Source organism: Pelophylax lessonae, assembly GCF_965119305.1.
Source record: "Pelophylax lessonae genome assembly, chromosome: 5".
In the NCBI taxonomy this organism is placed as follows: Eukaryota; Metazoa; Chordata; class Amphibia; order Anura; family Ranidae; genus Pelophylax; species Pelophylax lessonae.
In genome coordinates this window covers 71515774-71541748 of record NC_138772.1, presented here as the reverse complement: position 1 = coordinate 71541748, position 25975 = coordinate 71515774, and the positions used below count along the sequence as shown (strand labels likewise).

The 25975-nt window shown below is 42.2% G+C and overlaps 1 protein-coding gene across 2 annotated transcripts in view; it reads left to right on the top strand.

The window, feature by feature from the left end:
• LOC309555747 (LIM zinc-binding domain-containing Nebulette) overlaps window positions 1-25975 on the top strand; it is a 328664-nt gene that overhangs the window by 35938 nt on the left and 266751 nt on the right. For both annotated transcript variants that reach the window (XM_082257832.1, XM_082257833.1), the window contains exon 2: window positions 13801-13895. In XM_082257832.1, coding sequence (XP_082113958.1) covers window positions 13801-13895 — 95 coding nt within the window. The remainder of the gene's footprint in view (window positions 1-13800; window positions 13896-25975) is intronic.

Below are 25975 nucleotides of genomic sequence, written 5' to 3'. Positions count from 1 at the left end.
TGTGGGGCTGCCTAGCAGGTTTCTGCATATATGAAACAGCTAAACTTTATAAATCATTAACTAAAAACAGTCACTTTCCCAGAAAAACTGAACTCTGTTTCTCTCTAAGACCAAGGTCAGTCGGACAGGTTCCTTTTGATGTTGGTGAAGGTTGACAACCAAAGCAATGTCAGCGTTGGTAAAAAGCGTTAAGACTAGAGTCTATTGATTTGTGAAATGCTGGTGATTTGCCAGCTGAAGGGTGCTCACTTGGCCTTGTACCAGGAAAAAAAGTTATACAGTATATAAAAAAAGTTGCTAATTTATTCTGTTAATTTATTTTTAGTCTCAAAATATATTATGCAAAAACTTTCTGTTCTGTCTCATATTAAATATAAATGCATGCTGATAATTACCGTCCAATAGATGTTCTCTATAACAAAAATGTTCCTTTTTTATTAAAAAAAAGTTAGCAGAAGCTGATACATTAGCATTCATTGCTGGCTCATTGATGCTGGTAGCTTCTGGTGCCGAGTGGTGACCTACTTTACCCACTTCAAAACCGGCAAATTCTGACATTTGTACATGCTGTACATGTAGAAATGACCATTTTTTGCTTAAAATTTCCTAGAACCCCCGAACATTATATACAGTATATATATATATATATATATATATATATATATATATATATATATATATATATATTTAAGTGGAATAAAATGGTGGTTGTAGCAACCCTATATTTGCGCAGACATTTTTTAAATTTTTTAGGGAAAAATACAATTTAATTAACCTCCCTGGCGGTATTCTCGAGTGTGGCTCGGGGGTTAATTTTTAGTACCAAAAGCGGTAACCACGAGCCACACTCGGGATTACCCCGCAATGTTACTCACCTTCCCTGCCTTCCCCCGCCGCCCTCACGGCAAATTCAAACATGTAAAAACACTAAATGTCATGATACAAAGCTGTGATCCTAACAGATTACACTGTATCATGCCATTTCACCACAGGATTGCACCTGGCGACTTTTCCAGTGCCCTGTCTATGCTTTTCCAGTGCTTTGTGCCTGGAAAATTTTGAATGACCATGGTGTCCAAAAAGTGTTTTTTTTTTTTTTTTTTGCGCAAAGGCACTTTTAGACGAACTGGAAAACAGCGACAGCGAAACTGAGTTATTTGAAGAACTGAGCGATAGCGATTCGTGGGAAAATTCATCATCAGGTACAGAAAGTGACGACAGCGACGATTCTGATGTCTCTTTCTGGCACATAGCTTGTGGAATTTGGGAAATATATCAAATGATTCTTCACAATTTCCAACTGAGTGATGTGCCAGAAAGAGACATCAGAATTGTTGCTGTCGTGACTTTCCATACCTGATGACAAATTTTCCCACAAATCACTATCGCTCAGTTCTTCAAGTAACGGCGTTTCACTGTCGCTGTTTTGCAGTTTGTCTAAAAGTGCTTTTTCCGCAAAAAGAACGCTTTTTGGACACCATGGTCGTTCTCAATTTTCAAGGCACAAAGAACTGGAAAAGCACAGGCAGGGCACTGGAAAAGTCACCAGGTGAAATCCTGTGGTGAAATGTCATGATACAGTGTAATTCGTTAGGATCACAGCTTTGTATCATGTCATTTGGTTTATTTACATTTTTTAAATTGCTGCCGGTTCCACCCCCCTGCATCGCAACGCTCGCAGAGACCCCGGAAGACAGGTGCCGGTGTTCTGTGAAAAAACCATACCCGTGAGAAAACCATACCCTCGTCACTTCCGGTGCACCTACGGAGGGTATGGATTTCTCACGGTACTTAAACTTGCCGCGATTACATTAAAACAGCTCCTCTGCAACATAAATCATCTCCGCTCTTCCCCTCTCACTTCCCTGCTCTCGGCTAATAAATATAAAAGCGCATCACGGAGCCGAGATCTCCGTCAATTCGAATTCATACACCCGCCGCCGCTTTTATATTTACTAGCCGACATCAGGGAGGTGACAGGGATAGCAGAGGAGATGATTGATGTTGCAGCCGAACTGTTTTTATGTAACCGCCGCAATATAACATTACACACAATACCGTGATTATTTCATTCCCTCCGAGCATGCGCACTCCTCAACTTCACAGCTGTTCAATGGTGTTTTCGGGGCTCTGAGCATGCGCACTGTTACGCTGCTCAGCTGTTTCGGACAGGAAGTGACGAGGGTATGGAAATCTAACGAGGTATGGAATTCTAACGTTACACCGGCATGGGCCGAGCACACAGCGGGAGGATTCATAGCCTCTATGGCTATCTAGGTCTTTCCTGCTCAGGAGAGAAGGAAAAAAGGCTATAAAATCCTATCCTTATGGTACCGGATACCAGTAGACCTACATTTGTCTCTTTTTTTGCTCTTGACGAGATTCTTTCATAAACGGTTGTCGTGATTTTGCCGCTACGGCTGAAAACAACAAAAGCAACATAACATATAGGATTCCAGCAATATGTCCGAGAAGTAAACAAATTTGTACATACCAATAAGAGATGAAACGTTGTAAAGAAATAAAGCAAAAGCACAGTTGTCCTTCATCCAGGAGCATCAGATTACATTACACCGCTATGCGCCATCCCTCTTTCCAGCCTTTCCATGACATACACATCATCCCGTGTTAGGGATTTGGCAGCACTGCGTGTGATATTCCTACTTTTTCCTCCACCACCACACCATTGTGGATGTTGACTCCTAGAATCCTATAGGAGGTTGTCTGGAGGATCAGCGCCAGGACATTTTTGGTTATTAACGTACAGCATGGCCTATGGAAAGAAGTGTTGTGGAATAAGGAAAGTACAGCATGACCTATGGAAAGAGGCGCTGTGGAATTAAGAATGTACGGCATGGCCTATGGAAAGAGGTGCTGTGGAATAGGGAAAGTAAAGCATGACCTATGGGAAGAGGCGTTGTGGAAAAAGGAACGTATAGCATGGCCTATGGAAAGAGGTGCTGTGAAATAGGGAAAGTAAAGCATGACCTATGGGAAGAGGCGTTGTGGAAAAAGGAACGTATAGCATGGCCTATGGAAAGAGGTGCTGTGAAATAGGGAAAGTAAAGCATGACCTATGGAAAAAGGCGTTGTGGAATAAGGAACGTACAGCATGACCTATGGAAAGAGGCGCTGTGGAATAAGGAACGTACAGCATGACCTATGGAAAGAGGCGCTGTGGAATAAGGAATGTACAGCATGGCCTATGGAAAGAGGCGCTGTGGATGAGGAACGTACAGCATGGCCTATGGAAAGAGGCGCTGTGGAATAAGGAACGTACAACATGGCCTATGGAGAGAGGTGCTGTGAAATAGGGAAAGTACAGCATGGTCTATGGAAAAAGGCGCTGTGGAAAAAGGAACGTACAGCATGGCCTATGGAGGGAGGTGCTGTGGAATAAGGAAAGTACAGCATGGCCTATGGAGGGAGGCGCTGTGGAATAAGGAACATACAGCATGGCCTATGGAGAGAGGCGCTGTGGAATAAGGAAAGTACAGCATGACCTATGGAAAGAGGTGCTGTGGAATAAGGAAAGTACAGCATGACCTATGGAAAGAGGCGCTGTGGAATAAGGAAAGTACAGCATGACCTATGGAAAGAGGTGCTGTGGAATAAGGAAAGTACAGCATGACCTATGGAAAGAGGCGCTGTGGAATAAGGAACGTACAGCATGGCCTATGGAGAGAGGCGCTGTGGAATAAGGAACGTACAGCATGGCCTATGGAGGGAGGCGCTGTGGAATAAGGAACGTACAGCATGGCCTATGGAGAGAGGCGCTGTGGAATAAGGAACGTACAGCATGGCCTATGGAGAGAGGCGCTGTGGAATAAGGAACGTACAGCATGGCCTATGGAAAGAGGCGCTGTGGAATAAGGAAAGTACAGCATGGCCTATGGAGGGAGGCGCTGTGGAATAAGGAACGTACAGCATGGCCTATGGAGAGAGGCGCTGTGGAATAAGGAACGTACAGCATGACCTATGGAAAGAGGTGCTGTGGAATAAGGAACATACAGCATGGCCTATGGAGAGAGGCGCTGTGGAATAAGGAACGTACAGCATGACCTATGGAAAGAGGTGCTGTGGAATAAGGAAAGTACAGCATGACCTATGGAAAGAGGCGCTGTGGAATAAGGAAAGTACAGCATGACCTATGGAAAGAGGTGCTGTGGAATAAGGAAAGTACAGCATGACCTATGGAAAGAGGCGCTGTGGAATAAGGAACGTACAGCATGGCCTATGGAGGGAGGCGCTGTGGAATAAGGAAAGTACAGCATGGCCTATGGAGAGAGGCGCTGTGGAATAAGGAACGTACAGCATGGCCTATGGAGGGAGGCGCTGTGGAATAAGGAACGTACAGCATGGCCTATGGAGAGAGGCGCTGTGGAATAAGGAACGTACAGCATGGCCTATGGAGAGAGGCGCTGTGGAATAAGGAACGTACAGCATGGCCTATGGAGGAGGCGCTGTGGAATAAGGAACGTACAGCATGGCCTATGGAGGAGGCGCTGTGGAATAAGGAACGTACAGCATGGCCTATGGAGAGAGGCGCTGTGGAATAAGGAACGTACAGCATGACCTATGGAAAGAGGCGCTGTGGAATAAGGAACGTACAGCATGACCTATGGAAAGAGGCGCTGTGGAATAGAGACCTTGCTTTCACCTTGCTTCGGAGACCAGTCATTCTGGTATCTTCCCGAGCTGGCTAGCTTGCCAGTGAAGCTAAAGCATCCCAGCAATAACTGTTAAATCTGAATTACAGGCAAACAGCTAAATGCACAGATGAATACATATGAAGGAACTGTTTTACCTACCATAGAATTCGTATTTCTGCCCATCCAGCCCTGTGATTTATATCTAATCTATACAGCACAGCCCTGTTTGGCAGGACAGGGGATCTGATTTTTCTCTGTTGGAGTTCAAAAACACTTACAAGTCTTGTCCTTCCCCAGCCTGGGATTGGATGGTAAAAGGAGAATCTGCAAACTGAAGCTCTCATCTCTCTCTCTCTCTCATTTAACAGGTTTTTATTTTCTGCTATCAGTATATTCTTGTTAGTGCAACTGGCAACTTGTACTGCTTCTCCTTCCCCCAGTCTGAGCTCTGGTGTACAGGGGGGCTGCAAGTGGCTGACACCGGGTCATATTATTTTATTATTTATTTATTTCAGGTTCTTATATAGCGCTGTCAATTTACGCAGCGCTTTACATATACATTGCACATTCACATCAGTCCCTGCCCTCAAGGAGCTTACAATCTAAGGTCCCTAACTCACATTCATACATACATAGTAGGGACAATTTTATACAGGATCCAATTAACCTACCAGCATGTCTTTGGATATTCATGTACTTACATGGCTGCTTATTAAAATACATTTAATTATGTAATTAAGTGTATGTAAACCCTAAGGCCCCTTTCACACAGGCGGACCGTTCAGATCTGCCTGTCCGTTTTTCAGGCGGATCTTAACGGATGGCCCATGCATCTCTATGGGGCATTGGATGTCAGTGGAGACATGTCCGCTGACATCTGATCTGATCCGATCTGTCAAATCTGGACAGATGGAAACCCTATTTTCCAGCCAATGACGCCGCTGCTGCGTCTCAGCCAATCAGGAAGGAGACTCCCGGCTGGCCAAGGCACTCTTGCACATTGCTGGATCGAGATGGGCTCAGGTAAGTTTTAGGAGGGCTGATGGGGGCTGCTGCACACTGAAGGTTTTTTTTTTTTATCTTAATGCAGAGAACGCATTAACATAAAAAACCTTCTGCCTTTAGAACAACTTTAATAGAACTATACTCCAAATTTTTTTCATTTTGGATAGCGTAAGGGAGGGTTAAAAGTAACCCCTGTCAGATTCTTTTTTGCCATCTGTGTCCTTTTGCAGAGGTTTCCCTTCACTTCCTGTCCCATAGCCAAACAGGAAGTGACAGGAAATCCATGCAAATTAGTGGAATTTCCTGGGAACCCCCAGATCACCAGAAATGGTGTCCCCATGTTAAAAGATTTAATGTCTATTACTTTTCTGGGGACAATCCAAGTTTGAAAATTTTGGATTTTCTTTCACTTTCAATGATAATGGTAAACAGGACAAATAGAGAGGGGGGAATCTCCTTACCGGGGGCACAGACAGCAATACAAACTGACAGGTGTGCTAATCCCTCTCTACTCTATCCAAAAAAAAAAAAGATTTGCCTTTAGTTATACTTTTTTTTTTTTTAACAAGAAGCATTCTTAATTATACTTTAACCACTTGCTGACCAGCCGCCACACATATACTGCGGCAATTAGGCTCTATTGCACAAAACGACTTACCTGTACATCGTTTTGTCCAATAGCCGGTGGGGGCGGCCACGCAGTGGGCCTGGTGGACGCTATGTCCGCCGACCACCCGCGATCTCCCCCCATAGAGACAGAACGGCGGTCTGCCTATGTAAACAAGCAGACCAGCGTTCTGTCACAGATGAACACAGGGATCTTGTGTTCCTGCTATTCAGGAACACAGATCTCTATGTTCATCCAGTGAGTCCAACCCCCCCACACATTTAACCCTTTGATCACCCCGGTGTTAACCCCTTCCCTGCCAGTGTCATTATTACAGTAACAGTGCATATTTTTAGCACTGATTACTGTAGTAATGTCACTGGTCTCCTTAAAAGTGTCAGTTAGGTGTCTAATCTGTCCGCCGCAATATCGCAGTTGCTGATCACCACCATTACTAGTAAAAAAAAAAAAAAAAATAATTAAATAAAAATGGCATAAATATATCCCCTAGTTTGTAGACGCGATAACTTTTGCACAAGCCAATCAATATACACTTCTTGGGATTTTTTTTTTTTTTTTTTTCACAATAAAACGTTTATTGGAAAATGTATAGAAACATAGCATAGATAAATGCAGAAACATTAATGAGTAGACAATGTTTCAGTAAACAGAGATAAAGTTGAATTTACCAGCATAGTAGGTAAAGGTGCATATTTACAGACATATGTGTTGTAAACAGTGTTAATTTTGGCAGCAAATTTCAATTTAGTTTTAGTCTTAGTCTTAGGACTAAAATGGCATTTTAGTTTTAGTCCTATTTTAGTCTTCTGCAAGTGTTTTAGTTTTAGTCGTATTTAGTCGACTAAAACTCCAGTATATTTTAGTCGACTAAAACGCCCTACATTTTAGTCGACTAAAACTCTTTTTAGTCATCTATAATCAAATGGGTGTAGTTCAATTGTAATTTTTAATGCATTATTTAAGCATTTCTCTACAATTTCCAAACTCATTATATACTACTGCTGGTCTTTGAGTGAAAAATCGAATATGTTATTATTTATGCTTTGAGCATGCACCAGTGTTAATTTTTGGCAGCAAATTTCGATTTAGTTTTAGTTATAGTCTTTTGACTAAAATGCCATTTTAGTTTTAGTCGTATTTTAGTCTTAAGACTAAAATGCCATTTTAGTTTTAGTCGTATTTTAGTCATCTGAATTGTGTTAGTCGACGAAAACGTTTTAGTCGGTTTTAGTCGACGAAATTAACACTGGTTGTAAAGATGAAGAGGGATACAAACTTTCTAATCATAAGTCAATCACATCTCAAAAATTATATATATTTTTTTACTAATACTGTATGTGGCAGAATACATATTGGCCTAAAATGATAAAAAAACTAGACTTTTTTTTTTTTTTTTTTATTGGCTGTGTTTTATAGCAGAAAGTAAAAAATATTGTTTTTTTTTTTCAGAATTGTCGCTCTTTTTTTGTTTATAGCGCAAAAAATAAATACCGCAGAGGTGATCAAATACCACCAAAAGGAAGCTGTATTTGTGGGAGAAAAAAAGACATCAATTTTTTTTTTTAGGGTACAGGGTCGGTCCCAGAATGTGAAAAATATTGTTTTTTTTTTTTCCAGAATTATCGCTTTTTTTGTTTATAGCGCAAAAAAATAAAAATCACACAGGTGATTAAATGCCACCAAAAGAAAGCTCTATTTGTGGGAAAAAAGGATATAAATTTTATTTGGGTACATCGTCACACAACCGCTCAATTGTCCGTTAAAGCAACACAGTGCCGAATCGCAAAAAATGGCCTGGTCATTAAAGCGGAGTTCCACCCTAAAATTATACTTACCTCAATCTTCATGCCTGGGGTCACCTGAAAAACAAATGGATAATCGCAATTTTTTTTTTTTTTTTACTTACCTGGTTTAGAAGAAAATATACTCACCTTACTTCCTCTTCCTCCCCTCGGCGGCCACGGCGATTCGTCACTTCCTGGCTTGCAATGATTCCTTGGAGATGAACGTCATCGCTCCCAGGAATCAATGCGCCTGCACCGGCCCCGACGTCAGTTCCGGTGCAGGCGCCGTCATACCTTGCTAAACAGCTTCTGGGCATGCCCAGAAGCTGTGCAGGGATGACGCTGCAGCACCGGAAGTGACGGCGGGGCCGGTGCAGTGCATCGTGGGACCGAAGAAGACGGAAGAGGACGCAGAAGAGGATCGCGTTGGCTTCAAGCTGCCCACACCTGAGATGGCAGCGCTGGACAATACTTTTTCAAGGTAAGTATTTCTTCTAAAAGGTAAGTGCAACCTGGGACAGATCAGAGGTTAGCCATTGTGGAATGTACTAGCCCTGACTGTCCCGGGGGTATTTTTATTAAAAAAACTTTCCCAGGGTGGAACTCCGCTTTAAGGGGTAAATCTTCCGGTCCAGAATTGGTTAAGGAGTGTGTCACTGAGCAGTGGATGAATGTGAATAAATCTGTGCGTTTGATAAATGCGGAAAATCCTCTGAGGGCCATTTTTCAGCGGATGCTAGCAAATTGATAATTTGTTGGGTTATAAGTGAAGTAGATAAAACAAAGAGGATGTTTTTGGAACATGTAATAACTTCCCACCCGTCACATTCAGTTCTTTGCCGGAGTAGATGTTACACGCATTTCAGATTTTGGGATGTCTCGACGTGTAATCGAATTGCTTTGTGCAACTTTAGAATCCTTCTATTTCATTTGCATTTCTACGCAGACCTTGAAATTTGCTTAGTCTGGGGACTCTGTTGTGCTGTTTGATGTCAGGTGTTCAGGGATAGCTGCTGCACATAATAAAATATATACTGAATGCTTCAATAACTGTTTGAATTGGTTTAAAGATGAACTGTGGCGTAACGCAAACATTTTTATGGTTTGTAGTGACAGATCTGTCCGGATCGCTAAATATAACTTACTAATCATTATTTCTTTCTGAAGGGCTGATAATATGAATATTAAATGGTCTGCTAAGTCACACGCCCAGAATAGTATATCTTGCTTGTGCTTGTCCTGCTGTAAAGTGTTGCTGTAACAGAAAAAAAAACTGCTAACATGTATAATGTGCAAGTGACCTGGACTGACCTGACGGCGAATAGGAAGAAGGCAGGTATATTGTAGATAGGCCTCTTTCACAAGGGCATACTGGTTAGCACTTCTGCCTGGTAGCACCAGGGTCATTTGTTCAAATCCCAACTACAGCACTACCAGGCTGGAGTTTGCATGTTCTCCCTGTGCCTGCGTGGCTTTCTTCCGGGTACTCCGGTTTCCTCCAACAATCCAAAGACATGCTGGTAGGTTAATTGTCTCCTGTCTAAATTGGCCCAAGTATGTGAGTGTATGAATGTGAGTTAGGGACCTTAGATTGTAAGCTCCTTGAGGGCAGGAACTGATGTGAATGTATAATATACATATATGTAAAGTGCTGAGTAAATTGACAGCGCTATACACAATATCTCACAAAAGTGAGTACACCCCTCACATTTTTGTAAATATTTTATTATATCTTTTTATGTAACAACAGTGAACAATGTAAAGTAGTGAGTGTACAGCTTGTATAACAGTGTAAATTTGCTGTCCCCTCAAAATACCTTAACACACAGCCATTAATGTCTAAACCGCTGGCAACAAAAGTGAGTACACCGCTAAGTGGAAATATCTAAACTGGGCCCAAAGTGTCAATATTTTGTGTGGCCACCATTATTTTCCAGCACTGCCTTAACCCTCTTGGGCATGGAGTTCACCAGAGCTTCACAGGTTGCCACTAGAGTCCTCTTCCACTCCTCCATGACGACATCACGGAGCTGGTGGATGTTAGAGACCTTTCTTGTGAATCATCTTTAGAAGAGGCTTCCTTCTGGGACAATAGCCATGTAGAACAATTTGATGCAGTGTGCGGAGTATGGTCTGAGCACTAACAGGCTGACCCCCCACCCCTTCAATCTCGGCAGCACTCATACGTCTATTTCCCAAATGACGCTGAGCACGTGCTCCCAACTTCTTTGATCGACCCTCGCGAGGCCTGTTCTGAGTGGAACCTATCATGTTAAACCACTGTATGGTCTTGGCCACCGTGCTGCAGCTCAGTTTCAGGGTCTTGGCAATCTTCTTATAGCCTAGGCCATCTTTATGTAGAGCAAAAATTTTTTTTTTCAGATCCTCAGAGAGTTTTTTGCCATGACGTGCCATGTTGAACTTCCAGTGACCAGGATGAGAGAGTGAGAGCGATAACTCCAAATCTAACACACCTGCTCCCCATTCAAACCTGAGACCTTCTAACACTAATTAGTCACATGACACCTGGGAGGGAAAATGGCTAATTGGGACCAATTTGGACATTTTCACTTAGCAAGATCTCTAACATCCACTAGCTCCGTGATGTCGTCATAGAGGATTGGAAGAGGACTCCAGTGGCAACTTGTTAAGCTCTGGTGAACTCTATGTCCAAGAGGGTTAAGGCAGTACTGGAAAATAATAGTGGCCACACAAAATATTGACACTTTGGGCCCCGTTTGGACATTTCCACTTAGAGGTGTACTCACTTTTATTTCCAGCAGTTTAGACATTAATGGCTGTGTGTTGGGTTATTTTGAGGGGACAGCAAATTTACACTGTTATACAAGCTGTACACTCACTACTTTACATTGTAGCAAAGTGTCATTTCTTCAGTGTTGTCACATGAAAAGATATAATAAAATATTTACAAAAATGTGAGGGGTGTACTCACTTTTGTGATACTGTAAGTACTTTAAAGGAATTGTAAAGGCAGAAGTTTTTTTTTTACTTTATGCATTCTATGCATTAGGATGAAAAGCCTTCTGTGTGTAGCAGCCCCCCTCAGCCCCCCTAATACTTACCTGAGCCCATCGCTATGCAGTGATGTCCATAGGTCCCTTGGCCGTCCGGGACTCTCTCTCCTGATTGGCTTAGATACTGCAGTAGAAAATGCAAAAGAATGCATTAGGGAGAAAACCTTAAAGGGGAAACTTTACTTTTGTGGGGGGGGGAAGAGCAAATGAAAAAAAAAAATAATACAGTATATCGTATACAATTGTGACACAAAACATATTGTGATTGAATGTTATTAAAAATGATCTTTTCATTTCAATCTGCAGCTGTTGTAATTTTCTGAAAATGCAATGCAATATGGCTACCTGGAGGTGTTCTGTACACAGAAGGTGAACAGATTGCCCCCCCCCCCCCGAAACATAATTTCCTGTGATTGGCTCACGGATTTTCCCAGAAGTCTGTACTAAGATACAAATCAGATTTCTGGCATCCCCTGCATGAAAAATTTCATTTTTGGTGAGATACTCCCAATAGGAACACGTCTAAAGGGATGCAGGCCCAGCAGCTTTCCTCATTAGTACTCTGCAGGTGCCACAGCTGATTGAAAATTATGAAACCTCTTCCATTAGACCCACTCAGCACAGAGGAACAAACAGTGATTTTTTTCAGAATAACAAAAGGTAGGAATCTGCAAAAAAGGCTATTATAATCCTTGCAATGTACATAGATCACCCGGAGGGGAATGTTTTTTTCTCAATAAAAGTGGAGTTACGCTTTAAGGCTTTAGAACCACTTTAACCTCTTGCCGACCGCCCACCGTAGTATTAATGTGGCAGGGCGGCTCGGCTGCGCAAAATCATGTAGTACTACATGATTTCGTGCACGAGGTGTGTTTAGACACAACGGAAGGCGGGCTGCGGGAGAAGCGGCGACGATTGCCTCTAGCCTCCCGCAATTGTCAGATAAACTGACAGAAGACCCGCCTGCTTATGTAAACAAAGCAGACACGTCTTCTGTCAGACAGGCGGGAGAGATCAGAACTTTCAGCTAAGCTGAAACCCTGATCTCTCTGTGCCTGTCACAGAACCCTTCCCCCACACAGTTAGTAAGCATATTTATGCAAACATTAACCCCTTTGATCACCCCCAGTGTTAACCCCTTCCCTGCCAGTGTTATTTATACAGTAACAGTGCATATTATTTAGCACTGATTACTGTATTAAAGTGGATTTCCACCCATTTTTAATAAGTTGGATTACATAGATGTATGTAATCCCCTTTAAAACGACTTTTACCGATGGAAACTTTTTTTTTTTTTTGCTAGTAAATACCTTATTTTCTGCTTTATTCATCCTCTTCTCACTTTCGGGTCCGGTCGGCGATTACGTCATTCGGCGATTCGCAGGGTTTGCTTTGATGTATCTCAGGGCATGAAATCTTGCATTATTACACAGGAGATGAGCTGTACTGCGTGCTCTGCCCCGCCTCCTCTCAGTGAGCTGTACTGTATGTATTGTATTGAGGCCGTGCTCCGCCCCGCCTCCTCTCAGTGAGCTCAGTGAGGATATAATGCTTTCAGTCCTCGCTCACTGAGAGGAGGCGGAGGCGAGGCGGAGCACGGCCTCAATACAATACATACAGTACAACTCACTGAGAGGAGGCGGGGCAGAGCACGCAGTACAGCTCATCTCCTGTGTAATAATGCGAGATTTCATGCCCTGAGATACATCCCAGCAAACCCTGCGAATCGCCGAATGACGTAATCGCCGACCAGAACCGGAAGTGAGAAGAGGATGAATAAAGCAGAAAATAAGGTATTTACTAGCAAAAAAAAAAAGTTTCCATTGGTAAAAGTCGTTTTAAAGGGGATTACATACATCTAAGGTTACTAAAATGGGTGAAACTCCACTTTAATGTCACTGGGCCCCAAAAAGTGTCAAAAATGTTAGTTAGGGGTCCGATCTGTCCACCGCAATGTCGCAGTCCCGCTAAAAAACGCTGGTCGCTGCCATTACTAATAAAAACAAAACAAAAATTCCAAAAATTTATCCCGTAGTTTGTAAACGCTATAACTTTTGCGCAAACCAATTTAAAATAAGCTTTTTGGGATTTGTATTACCAAAAATATGTAGCAGAACACAAATTGGCCTAAACTGATGAAAAAATTTGATTTTTAATTTTTTTTATTGGGAATGTTTTATAACAGACCGTGCAATTTTTCCTTAAAGTAACGCAGTGCTGAATCTCAAAAAAATGGCCTGGTCATTAAGGGGGTAAAGCCTTCCAGGGCTGAAGTGGTTAAAGGTCACTGGTCCTGGGAAACTCTAGTAGATGAGCCCATTGCTTTTCCAGTGGCATGCCTGTTATCTCGCTGAGCAATCTTCTGCATGACTGACAGTTCCTGAGAGCACGCCTGCTGCAGCGGGTGTAAATTACTGCGAGCGTCTTGTGCTAATCTTCTGCGCGCATCATTTTCACACCTCGTGATATCATAAAGACTCACACAGCCTGTAGCATATAATTGCTTTTACTCACCACTTGTCAAGAGCATTAAGCAATTAGCCCTTTGTCTCTTCAAAGTTTGATTCATGGGCATGAGCAGTTGTTGGAATTAACAAGCTTTTAACATTGTTTAAGTTATTTTTTTATGATTGAATGAGCTGATTACTATTTCATGACTCACTCTCTGTTGTTATTTTATTTTATTTTTTTTCTAGTATTGGCATAAAGGATGCTTCTCCTGTGAAGTTTGTAAAATGACTCTAAATATGAATAACTACAAGGGATACGACAAAAAGCCATACTGCAACTCGTAAGTACCCTATGAGCAGAACAAAAGGAAAAAGTGCAAATCATAAATTATATGTTGTAATTGGGGGGTATAGCTATGAGTGTTTTCACACAACTTTCACTTAGGATTCACACATTTTCCCTGTTGAATTTAAATATGTGAATCTTATGTGAAATAGACCCCTTGGTGTATGACTCTTCCTGTTTATTTAAATATAGAGTTTGACATTCGTATATTAGTAGAGTATTATACAACATTATAATATAATTTTAGTTTCTCATTTGCGTCTACGTTTTTTTTTATAGAAGTGATATAGTTGCCATACACACTTCCATAAATAAATCATCTTTATTCAATAAGGGCTCTTTCACACGGGCGATCCAATCAGATCTGCCTGTCAGTTTTTTAGGCGGATCTGATCGGATCCTCCATGCAGCTCTATGGGGCAGCGGATGTCAGCGGAGACACCTCCGCTGACACCCGCTGCCATCCGTATCTGATCCTGTCCGTGAAATCTGGACGGATGGAAACCCTATTTTTCCATCCGTTCAGGGATCGGATCGGATCGGATGAGAGCAGACAGGCGGTCTGCTGTCATCCGATCCCCCATAGAGAGCAGCGGGGGCTGTAACACCTCCCTCTCCGCTCTGCAAGCAGAGATGGAGCTGTCATCCACCGGCTCAGCAGGGATTGGCGGATCGATCCCCGCTGAGCAGCACGGATCCGCCTACAGAGGCGGACCGTGTGGTAGAGCCCTAACTCATTCGATCATTTTGATTGATGTTTGGAAGATAACGTTGTAAGTTATTATTTGCATCTCTGTTTTCATCATGCAATCTCATAATCTCTAAATATGATCAAAGTCATGAACAAAGCATCTCCATGCTGCTGATCAATGCAGCACAATTGATAATTTTCTGCCCTGGCCTAGACGAATATTTGATTTAAATTGAGTGTAAGGGCTCATTCACACAGACAGAAAAAATGCCGCTGCTAGGAGTTTCTGGCGTGTTCTTTCTATGCTCATGAATGCAGCTGCATGTTTATTTAATGGTGTTTATGTAGGTGTTAATGCATGTATTTCTGTGGGTGCATAAAAAAGGTGCTTATGAGCATAATTAAAGTGGGTGCATGCACAAACGTGTCTAAATGCACATAAATGTGTGACTATGAGCGTACATTTATTCTAGTGGCTGGAATAAATGAATATTCCAGCCAATAAAATGAGTTTACAGAAATGCAATTATAGACGCCATACCTCTGTAAATGCACATAAACATGTGCAGATATGCGTATAAATTATTTTATTATTATCATTATTATCCAGTTCTGCCAATGGCCCAGTCATTAATTGCCCCATTAATGACTGGGCCATTTTTTGCGATTCAGCACTGCGTTACTTTAACAGAAAATTGCGTTATCGCGCGACACTGTACCCAAATAAAATTGATGTCCTTTTTTTCATAGAGCTTTCTTTTGGTGGTATTTGATCATCTCTGTGATTTTTATTTTTTTGCGCTGTAAACAAAAAAAGAGCGACAATTCTGGAAATTTTCACATTCTGCTATATAACATTCCCAAAAAAAAAAAAAAAATTAAAAATCAAAAATTTCCATCCTTTTAGGCCAATTTGTATTGTGCTACAAATTTTTGGTGAAAAAAATCGCAATAAGCTTATTTTGACTGGTTTGCGCAAAGTTATCGCATCTGCAAACTAGGGGAAAGATTTATATAATTTTTATTTATTTATTTTTTTACTAGTAATGGCGGTGATCTGCTATTTTTAGTGGGACTGCGACATTGCAGCGGACAGATCTGACCCCTAACTGACATTTTTGACACTTTTGGGGGGACCAGTGACATTACTACAGTAATCAGTGCTATATATATGCACTGTTACTGTAATAATTACATTGGCAAGGAAGGGATTAACACAGTTGTGATAAAGGGTTAAATGTGAGCCTAGGGGAGTGTTTTCTTACTGTATGGGGGAATGAGCTTGTGAAATGACCACAGAGATCTGTGATCCTGTATAGAAGGATCACAGGCGCTCTTCGATCATTTCAGAGAGAAGAACGGTCAGCTGTGTTTACAACAGCAGATCGCCGTTCTCTCTCAGCGGGGAGCAATCGCGGGCACCGGTCCCATGGATCAGCATCCCCGCTGCCTAGTGGGGGGCAGAAGCACACCACCGGCGGCGCGCGCTCGCCCCCCAGCACCACACACGCAAACGAACATAGGGCTATATTGTTTCGCGCAGCCGAGCCAGCCTGCCACAGTAAATTTGCCGCGGGTGGTCGGCAAGTGATTATGCAGGATTTATATAGCGCTAATAGTTTGGACAGCGCTTTACAAAATGAGGGCAGACAGTATAGTTGCAATACAAAACATTACAGGAGGAATTACAGGGCCTTGCTCATTAGAGCTTGCAATCTAGGACAGTCAAGTGATACAAAAGGTAATAACTATGGGGGATAAGCTGATGGAGAAAATAAAAGTACAGTTGTTAGGTAGGGCAGAATAGGCTTCTCTGAATAGAATGCGTATAAATGTGTGCAAGCACCCAAGATTAGAGGCATTTTTTCTGCCAACTTCTGGCAGCATGTTTGGAGCATACCCTTGTAAATGAAGCCTTAATCAATTGGAAGGGAATTATGCATATTTGATTGTTTTGATTGAATTACATATCGAGCAGATAATAAAATTGAAGCGCATGACCATCATTAAGCGAACGGGGCTTACCGAAACAGAAAAAGAATCCTAAAGCACAAGTCCACCCAAAAGTGATCTTGAGTCTAATGGGCTGAGTCAGACACCATGTCATTCTTTTTTTATATAATAATAAATGTGAACCCAGGAGCACATAAATCTCACCAATAGAGCCCTTGAGTTATAAGGAATCTGGTGGTTTATGTTTTCAGCAGCTAACAAAAAGTAAAATATCAACTTTTGGTGGACTAACGTTTCAAAGGGAAATGGTTTCAGACTCACTGGCCATCAGTGCAGTGCAAGAAATCAGTGGCTTCTATGGAGAAACAAAAATGTTCTACCATGCAGGTTATGGTGAGGTAGGAAAAAAGGAACAAAAAAACCCTCACCTAAATCTGCGCATAGCAAAGTAGAGACTGCTGAGAATCTACGTATCTACGTATCTCATTCAATCACATATCTTACAAATAAGGGGATTCTTTTTTGTTTCTGGTTAGTATTGCGTTTCCTTGTAGAGGTAGTAGAGAAGTTAGGCATACCTCCCAACTTTTTGAGATGGGAATGAGGGACACCTATTAGAAAAAAGGGTGTAGGCATAGGGGACGCCCCCCTGCTACGCCCCCTTAAAGGAGAATTAACCAAAAAAAAAAGTTTTGGTAAACCCACAAGGGCTTTTTTTTACCACTGCAATTCCTTTATATTGGCTTTTGACATTTACAAATGCAGCAATTTAAAAATTGGATGAAAGGTTTAGCACTGGGAAACACTTCTTAACATTAAATAGTGTATTTTTTATACAACTATATAGATGAGACCGAAATGAGGGACAAATGAGGAAGAAAGAGGGACAGAAGGACACTGCTCCAAATCAGGGACAGTCCCTCGAAATCAGGGACAGTTGGGCGCTATGGTTAGGACTTATTATCTAGGATTTAGAAGGTTGCTTATCTTGGCTTTAAACATAACAGGCAGACCAAAAGGCAGTTTCAGCCCTTATAAAAGCAGAACAATACTTTGGAAGCTGTGCCCATAAAAAGGCTTGCAGAAGGCAAAGAACTAGTCAATGGTATTGTGATGGTCTACCTGCAGAAGACCTTTACCCATTACTGACTTACCATGCTTTGTTCAGCACTTTGTCTCCGTATGGCAGCGACCATATTAGTGGAGGTGGGGCTTTGCTTTGTAAATTCAGAGCTCCAGCAAGGAGAACAGTGAGCATCACCAAATCTCCCTCCAAATCTCCGGTAAGAGGCAGTAGTGCCTTAGATCTTATTCTGAAGATATATAGATACAAGGCTGTATACACAGGAGTGCCTATGCACACTCACATACTAGGAAGTACACTGCTATTTTTCAGGAGGAATTTCAGACATAATGTACATTTTTTAGGGTACTGCTTAGGCACAAGTAAAACCTTTAAATGTTCCCCTTAACCATAGCAAAACTTTTAGACTCCATTCACACTTGGCATTTCTGGAACAACAAAGCGCACAGAAAACACGCATTTTGAAAAGGCACTACAAACGTGCATCGTATTTGTTGTGCCATTGATTGTTAATGACATCCTAAGCACAGGTAGCAGACATGCGTTTTGCTGCATGTTTTGTCACATGGCAATCACACTAAGACACGCGGTGAAACAACATGCCACGTTCCACTCCAAAAAAGGCTTTGTGGCTTCTTTGGGGTGTTTGTTGCGCATAGGGTAGCCCATTCAGGTGGAAACGCTCAAAAAAAATGCAAGCGGGAACACAAGTTCCCTCTATCCTCAGGTGTGAATTCAGCCTTTAGATGCCTCTAGAAAAAAAAAAACAGAACATTTCAAAACCTCTTTGGCTTGACAACTCATCCCTTTAACTACTAACACATTACATGATGACATATGAATTACACAGGTCCTGAGGCTGGCTAAAGATAGGAAAGGTGCTTGTTGAATCGAATTTACCATGCAACCTGCAAAATGTAACTACATCAGCCATTTATGGGATGAGTTTGTAGCCCTTGCTTCTACATTCTGCAGAATGCTATTACCTCCTCCATGATAAAATGTGCTTGATATATTTAGAACTCTCATTCTGTGGTCTGATTGAAGCCTCTTCCGTTTCTTCTATCTGTGGTCATCTATTTATCATTTCACATCTATACATTACGCTAGTTTTATTTTTATCCAGTGACGTCCACTTTTTCTTGCAGATGTTTCTGCAATCCGGTTTCAGTAATCATAAAAAAGTATGCAATATACAGCTTTTCTACTGATCGCATGGTATGACTGGCTAAAATTCAAAGTGGACATAGAATAAATAAGGGTTGTAAATGATTACTGAGTAGAAGAAAAGTTTCCAGCTAGTATTTTTTTTGTACAGTAGAAAATAATGGAACACAATATTCAGCTATGAGCATTTAAGAGGGGTAGAGTGATGGGGTGGTCATCACGTCCTCCCTATTTCCCTCCTCATTGGGTGCCAAGCAAGGGTCATGTGAGAGGCCTTTCAAAGGCGATCTATGACGAAACGTCGTAAGGACACGGCGTACTGACGTCATCTGATCGCAACCAGGGAGTCCGGACGAGCGGAGACCGTCCGGCCGGCGGCCTACATATTTATGCTCCACATTTCCTCGGCTATTGTAAGTTTTATTCCTTCTTTTTTTATAATAAACATTACGGTTTTACACTATGGAAGCCTTTTTTTTTCATTTGGTGGTGATCTCCTTGGCCCTTTGGAGCTACTTGATCAGGATTCCACTGCAGGTCCCCTCGAGGTCCATCATCCTTACAGGCGATTTGATCATTCCCATTGGGTAAGAGGCAAATCTCACTGGTGAAGGCTGGCATCTCATCTTGCTTGATTCCTTTGGTTCACTGTTATTTGGCTCAATCTTATTATCATCTGGTAAGAGGCGAGCTTTACTGGTGGAGTTTTTTTCTACACAGAGGATACCTTTATTAGGATTTCCCATTCACTTTGGCGTTTTCTTCTTTCTTCTTTTGGTAAGAGGTGACACCAGACGATTCAGGATTGCATTTCACTCATTTGATTTGCACATAATTTCACTTAATTTTGGTAAGGGGTACCTATAGGTGTCCCATTAAGAGGAATTTTTCCATTTATCTTTTTTCAATTTCTTTTGACTGTTTTAAGTTCTCACTGGTGGAGATTCACATACTTATATCCAGTTCATCACTCACTCTGGTGTTTAGGATTTATTCATTTGTGTTGGGTTTTACGCTATTGCGTTTTTATTTTTTATCCAATACTTTGAATCAACGCGAGAATATTGGTTCCAGTCTGCTATCAAGGGGACGTGATTAACCTAGAGAATCTGCCTATTGTTTTACCATTTCTGGTAAGCGCATGTCCATAGGGAGCCTGTCTGAATACTGTGATCCTAATATATATGGACTTTTATGGACTTTATTTTCCATCATTCAAGTTAGCGCGACTTATTATATAGAATCTTCTTAGGGTGTGGTCACACTTGAAGTTGCTGCTGTTTTTCATTTCCATTAGCGCGGTTAATATTTTGTATAATAAACAATAACTCACCCTAGCTCCACCGCACTGTGGGAAGATAAAGAGCTAAGTGTCGGTGTTCAGGCTGAATGTCCAAAACCAAATGTTATATGAATAAAGCCGGTACACGAAAAGGCTTCTTCCAAGTAAAACTCTTTATTCCAACATGGATAGTGGTGACAACATGACAAATTCTGACGCGTTTCGGCTTTACGCCTTCCTCATGTTGTCACCGCTATCCATGTTGGAATAAAGAATTTTACTTGGAAGAAGCCTTTTCGTATTGGCTTTATTCATATAACAACTGTATACACAGGGGTTACCTTTTACTGGAACAAACGACTGAACTGGAATAAATTCTCTCATGTACTAAGTATTTAAGAGGGACATGCAGAGCCCTTGTCCTCTCCACCTGTCCAGTGTATCACCGCTACCTCACTCCCAGTAACTGTATGGGGTTCTGTCCTGCACCTAGCACAGGCTTAATGCATGCCCTTCATTGAACTCTTCCTCTTCCCTACCTGTGTACAGGTTGAGGGTCCTGACGGAGCAGAAATGCTCCCATGGACGTCCGAAGAACTTTTTTTGGGGGGGGGGGGCAAAATTTTAAGGTCACCCATGCTCCGTCTCTTTCCAACAATGTCATTATAATTATTTTGAGTATTTATTTTTAAAGACCAAACAGTAGCATTTATTTTTAAAGCATTTGTTAACCTAAAAAAAAATTGATCCTGTTCCCTTAAAGCATGTTATACAGCACAGTGCTTTGCTGTGTAATTTGGCTCCTTCTATCACCTAAAATACCTGGCTGATCCTGCCTGGTTATGTCCTCCTCTCTGTAAACTGACCACGGTATACCATGGCAGCTGAGCCCCTGACACTGTGGTCAGTTTACGTGCCTCTGTCATCCTGTGTGCCCCTGTGTCTTATAAAAATAAGCCATTCTTTACAAGTTTTCAGAGTGCCACTCTCCGCTCACGGAACCCGCCGCCTCTCTCCTCCTCTCCCACTCCCCTCCGCCTCTCCTCCCGACTGAAATCAGTGAGGAATCCTCGGCCCCGCTCGCTGCAGGCAGCTGTCAGACGGGGAGAGGAGAGAGCCGACGGGTCTCGTGAGTGGCGCTCGGCCCTCTGAAAACTGGTAAAGAACGGGTTATTTTTTTAAAACACATACACAGGCACACAGGATTAAAAAGACCAGACAGGATGGTATAAAGTGGCTTAACAATCACTTGAAAGTGGAACTTGTATGCTCCCTTTGCTATGGTAGATTGATTGCTGCAGAAGGAGTGCCGACAACAGCTCCCTCACTGCAAGAGGCTGTCTCACCCGTCACATGTACACAGTTATCACAGGCTGCTAGAGAAACCTTTGTTACCCATGGTAACCACTAGAGATCGTTGTGAATTGGGTGCGCTAAACAATAATGGAAATCATAGCATAAACACACTATAAACAATACACATGTGAACATCTAAATAAATGACTCAAATCATGCAGTCCATAAATGTGCAGGTGAAAAAACTGATAAGTGTTCCAAAGGTGACAAGAAGTGCTGGAAACTCAATAAGTCCACAAATAGTCCAATATTAAGTAATCTTCACCCTGTGACAGTGACCAAAAATTTCTTGATTGTGTTATGGGAAATCAACTCCTGAGTGATAACTCAATCATGTGATTCAGTGACTCCCACCACCTTCAGGCTTAACTCCTTACCAGACAATAACAGCTGATATGCGATTATTTTCAAATGAAGCCAGCTGACAGAGAGAAAACCTCCACCACACTCCCACTCTGTGTGTATACACTGATGGGCCTCTTACCAGAAAGGTGCAGGTTATACGTAATAATAATAACCCTGGATGAAGGTTCTCTCAGGTGGCCGGACGTCCCGGGCAAAACTCCCCAACCTTGTAAGTCCGCTCTTCTAATTAACTACACCAAGTGCCATGGGTGAGATATAAATAGGCAGACAATGGTGCATTACCCCCGACAATTTATTGAAATAAAAGGTAGTACACTTACAGACATAGGTTGCTGGGAGACATTGACAAGAGAGTCCGTGGTAGACTCCTGTGTCCGGCTGCAGTTCGGACAACAGGATGACGCAAGTGACGGCGCAACACGCCTCCTCTCTTGGAGGAAATTTTTGGTCACTGTCACAGGGTGAAGATTACTTAATATTGGACTATTTGTGGAGTTATTGAGTTTCCAGCACTTCTTGTCACCTTTGGAACACTTATCAGTTTTTTCACCTGCACATTTATGGACTGCAAGATTTGAGTCATTTATTTAGATGTTCACATGTGTATTGTTTATATTGTTTTTAGTGTGTTTACGCTATGATTTCCATTATTGTTTAGCGCACCCAATTCACAACAATTTTATCACTATTAGGTATAGTTTTGGTAGCAGCTTTACTTTATATCAGCACACCCAATTTTTTTCACAAACCACTAGAGATCGACCGATTATCTGCAACACCGATATATAGGGGGCCAATATGCACTTTCCCCAATATATCGGAATAGGCCCCTGAGGTTACCGATATTGCCAAAATTTAGGGAAAGTGCTTCTCCCCCGGTACCGGTGTCCATAGCCGAGGGTCCGCTGACTTGTTATGACAACCGATGCAGCTGAGAAGCCGCTCGGCTGCCATTAAAAGGAGCGGGAGGGGACGTTTCCCCCCTCCCGCCGCCTTGCACAGCTTACCCGGACATCCTACCTCCACTGCCGCCACCGAAGAGAAGACCCGGTGTAGCATGAAGATGTGTCTCTGTGAAAGCCGGTATCCCTGCCGCAAGTGCGCATGCGCCGGTCTCCATGTAAAAAACCGGGAAGTGATGTCATGACATCACTTCCGGGTACTCAGCGCCGAATTAAAAAAACTGACAGCATTCAAAACAGCCAAACTTGGTGTTTTGAATGCTTTTCAGTGCCGAGGAGGGGTTTGGGGTCTTTTAGACCCCCAGATCCCTCGAACAAGGAGTACCTTTAAAACAAAAAAATGTTTTAAATGTCCGAAAATGCCAATACCAATATTCGATGACCAAAATATCGGTATCGGTAACCACTTGATTGTACTTCACACTGTATTACCTTTTGCACTGTTATCTTCATACCCCAATGTGTTTAATGATCCAAACTGTAGGCTGTCTGTGCTGGTTACTTGCATTACACCCCCCAGGGCCGGCGGCCCACCGGGAAATTTCCCGGTATCCCGGTAGGCCAGTCCGACCCTGCCCTTTAGTAACTTCAGACTAGACAAGAACAAAGTTTCATAAACTTTATTTAAATAATTCAGCATGATGACATTCACAAGGTAATAGTTCAACATAAAAGTGCAGTGCTTTCCTACATCTCTAGTCCATAACTTCAGGTTTGTGGCTGCCCAAGCATACCTGCATAAGATGAGAGTCCATACTTGGTAGAGTCCATAATAGGATTCTTCCAGTAGCACTGCAAGTCCCAACAGCAGGAATTATGATCCCAGCATGGTACTGGCACATTTATCTAGCTCAAAATCCCAGGCCCCTGGAACTCGTGGGTGAGAACCCCCTTCCTTTTATAACACAGAGAACCAGTGGGTTTGGCCCAGCAAACTTAGGAACATGGAGTGCATTTATTTTAAATTGTATACAATACAATACATTGGGGGAGATTTACTAAAACTGATGTGTATAGAATCTGGTGCAGCTGTGGATAGTAACTTATAAGCTTCTAACTTCAGCTTGTTCAGTCAAAGCGGAACCTCACCCAAAAGGGGAAGTTCTGCTTTTCCTCCTGCTCCCCCCTCCTCTACTACTTTTAGACAGTTTTTTTTGGGGGGGGGGGGAGCAGTTACCTGGTTTTTACAGGTACCCGCTCCCACTTCTAGTCGGATCGCCGCAGCGGATCCATCAGAAATTCTCCTCCTCCCTCCCTGCCCGCAGCCTTCTGGGGCACGTCACAGGTCCCAGAAGGCTACTGCACTATTCACAAAGCACAGCTCGACATGCGCAATGGGCAACCGACTATAAAGCCGTAAAGGAGTCACAGCTGGCTGCCCACAGTTACAGTTGAACTATAGGCAAAACAGTTTTCTTTTCATTTTGGATAGAATAAGGGAGGGTCATAACCCCAGTCTGTTTATTTTTTTGCTATCTGTGTCCCATTGGGGAGATTTCCCTTCACTTCCTGTCCCATAGCCAAAACAGGAAGTGAGAGAACCCCCAAGTCACCAGAACTAGTGTCCTTATTGGAAGAATTTACCTCTATTACTTTTTCGGGGAAAATGTGGAATTTTATTTTACTTTTATTTTTAATGATATTGGTAAACAGGACAACTAGAGAGGGGGATTCTCCCTATAGGGCAGGCACAGACAGCAATAAAAACCTGACAAGGATTCTAATCTTTCTCCACTTTATCCAAAAATAAAAAATAAAAGTTTTCCCTTTGTTTATACTTTAACATGCTGGTGCTGGGGACTAAAGACCAGTGAATTACTGGCTCAGTTGAGAATGGTACTGGATCCTTGTACAGGTAAGTGTCCTTTTTTTATTTTTTTTTATTTTTTTTTAAGTCAGCAGTTACAGTATTTGTAGTTGCTGACTTTTATTTTTTTTGTTCCTAGGGCGAAGAACCTCCTTAAGTTTTGTCAATAAAACCTGGAAGCTGATTGGTTACTATACACAGCTGTACGAGATTATGTGTGCTCTAGTTTTAGTAAATCTCACCCGCTGTGTTTTATATTTATGGTTTATTGGCCATATAAAGTCGCATGGGAGGCAACAATAGATGAAATGGGTTCTTCCTCTGGATAAGCTGTAAAAAGAAAATCGCTGAACTCTGTACCAGTGTAAATTGGTTTATGTGAATTACGATGATTACGTTTTTAACTTTGTGTATAGTAATAAAGCTCTATGTTTTTAGGAGTGGAAGTGTAGGCTGTATACTATAGAGGCAGCATAACTAAACATGGTTGCATATAAGCATGTATGCATTCCAGGTATAGCATTTTATACATAATTACATTGGTTCAGCTAGGACTTCACCTTACTAGTGCGCATGCTCGGAGGGTATGGAATTTACACGGTAGTGTGTTGTAACATTACACCGCCTCAGCTGTTGCGGCGGTTACATTAAAACAGCTCGGCTGCAACATGAGTCATCTCCGCTCCTACCCGTCACTTCCCTGATCTCGGCTACTAAATGTAAAAGCGGCGGCGGGACTATGAAAATATAAATCACGAAGCCGAGATCTCCGTGATTTAGATTTCACACACCCGCCGCCGCTTTTACATTTAGTATCCGACATCAGGGAAGTGACGGGTAGGAGCGGAGATGACTCATGTTGCAGCCGAGCTGTTTTAATGTAACCGCCGCAACAGCTGAGCCGGTGTAACGTTACAATACACTACCGTAAAAATTCCATACCCTCCGAGCATTCACAATGCTAAGCTCCTCAGATGTTCAATGACGTATCCGGAGCTGTGAGCATGCGCACTGCTACGCTGCTCAGCTGTTCCATTACATTTCTGACAGGAAGTGACGTGGGTATGGAATTTTCACGAGGTATGCTTTTCTCACGTTACACCGGACTGGAGCGGCTTCAGAATAGATAAGTATAGCAATCTTTTCTTTACAGGGTTAGATAGATTAGGTTTGGAATAGGGGGTGGGAGTAGGTTTAGGGTTAGTTAGGTTTTGCCTTTACTTCCACTTTCAGTTTGTGTACATCCATGAAACGGTGACAAACATTGGTACTCAAAACTGCTTTAAAAGCCTTTTCAGGCCATCAGTTTAGAGTTAACTGTAAATGATGGCCTCAGAATAGACTCACATGCATGTATCTGATGGCAGGGGACTTTAACACCATTTCCTGTGTTCTTTTCTTGTTTCT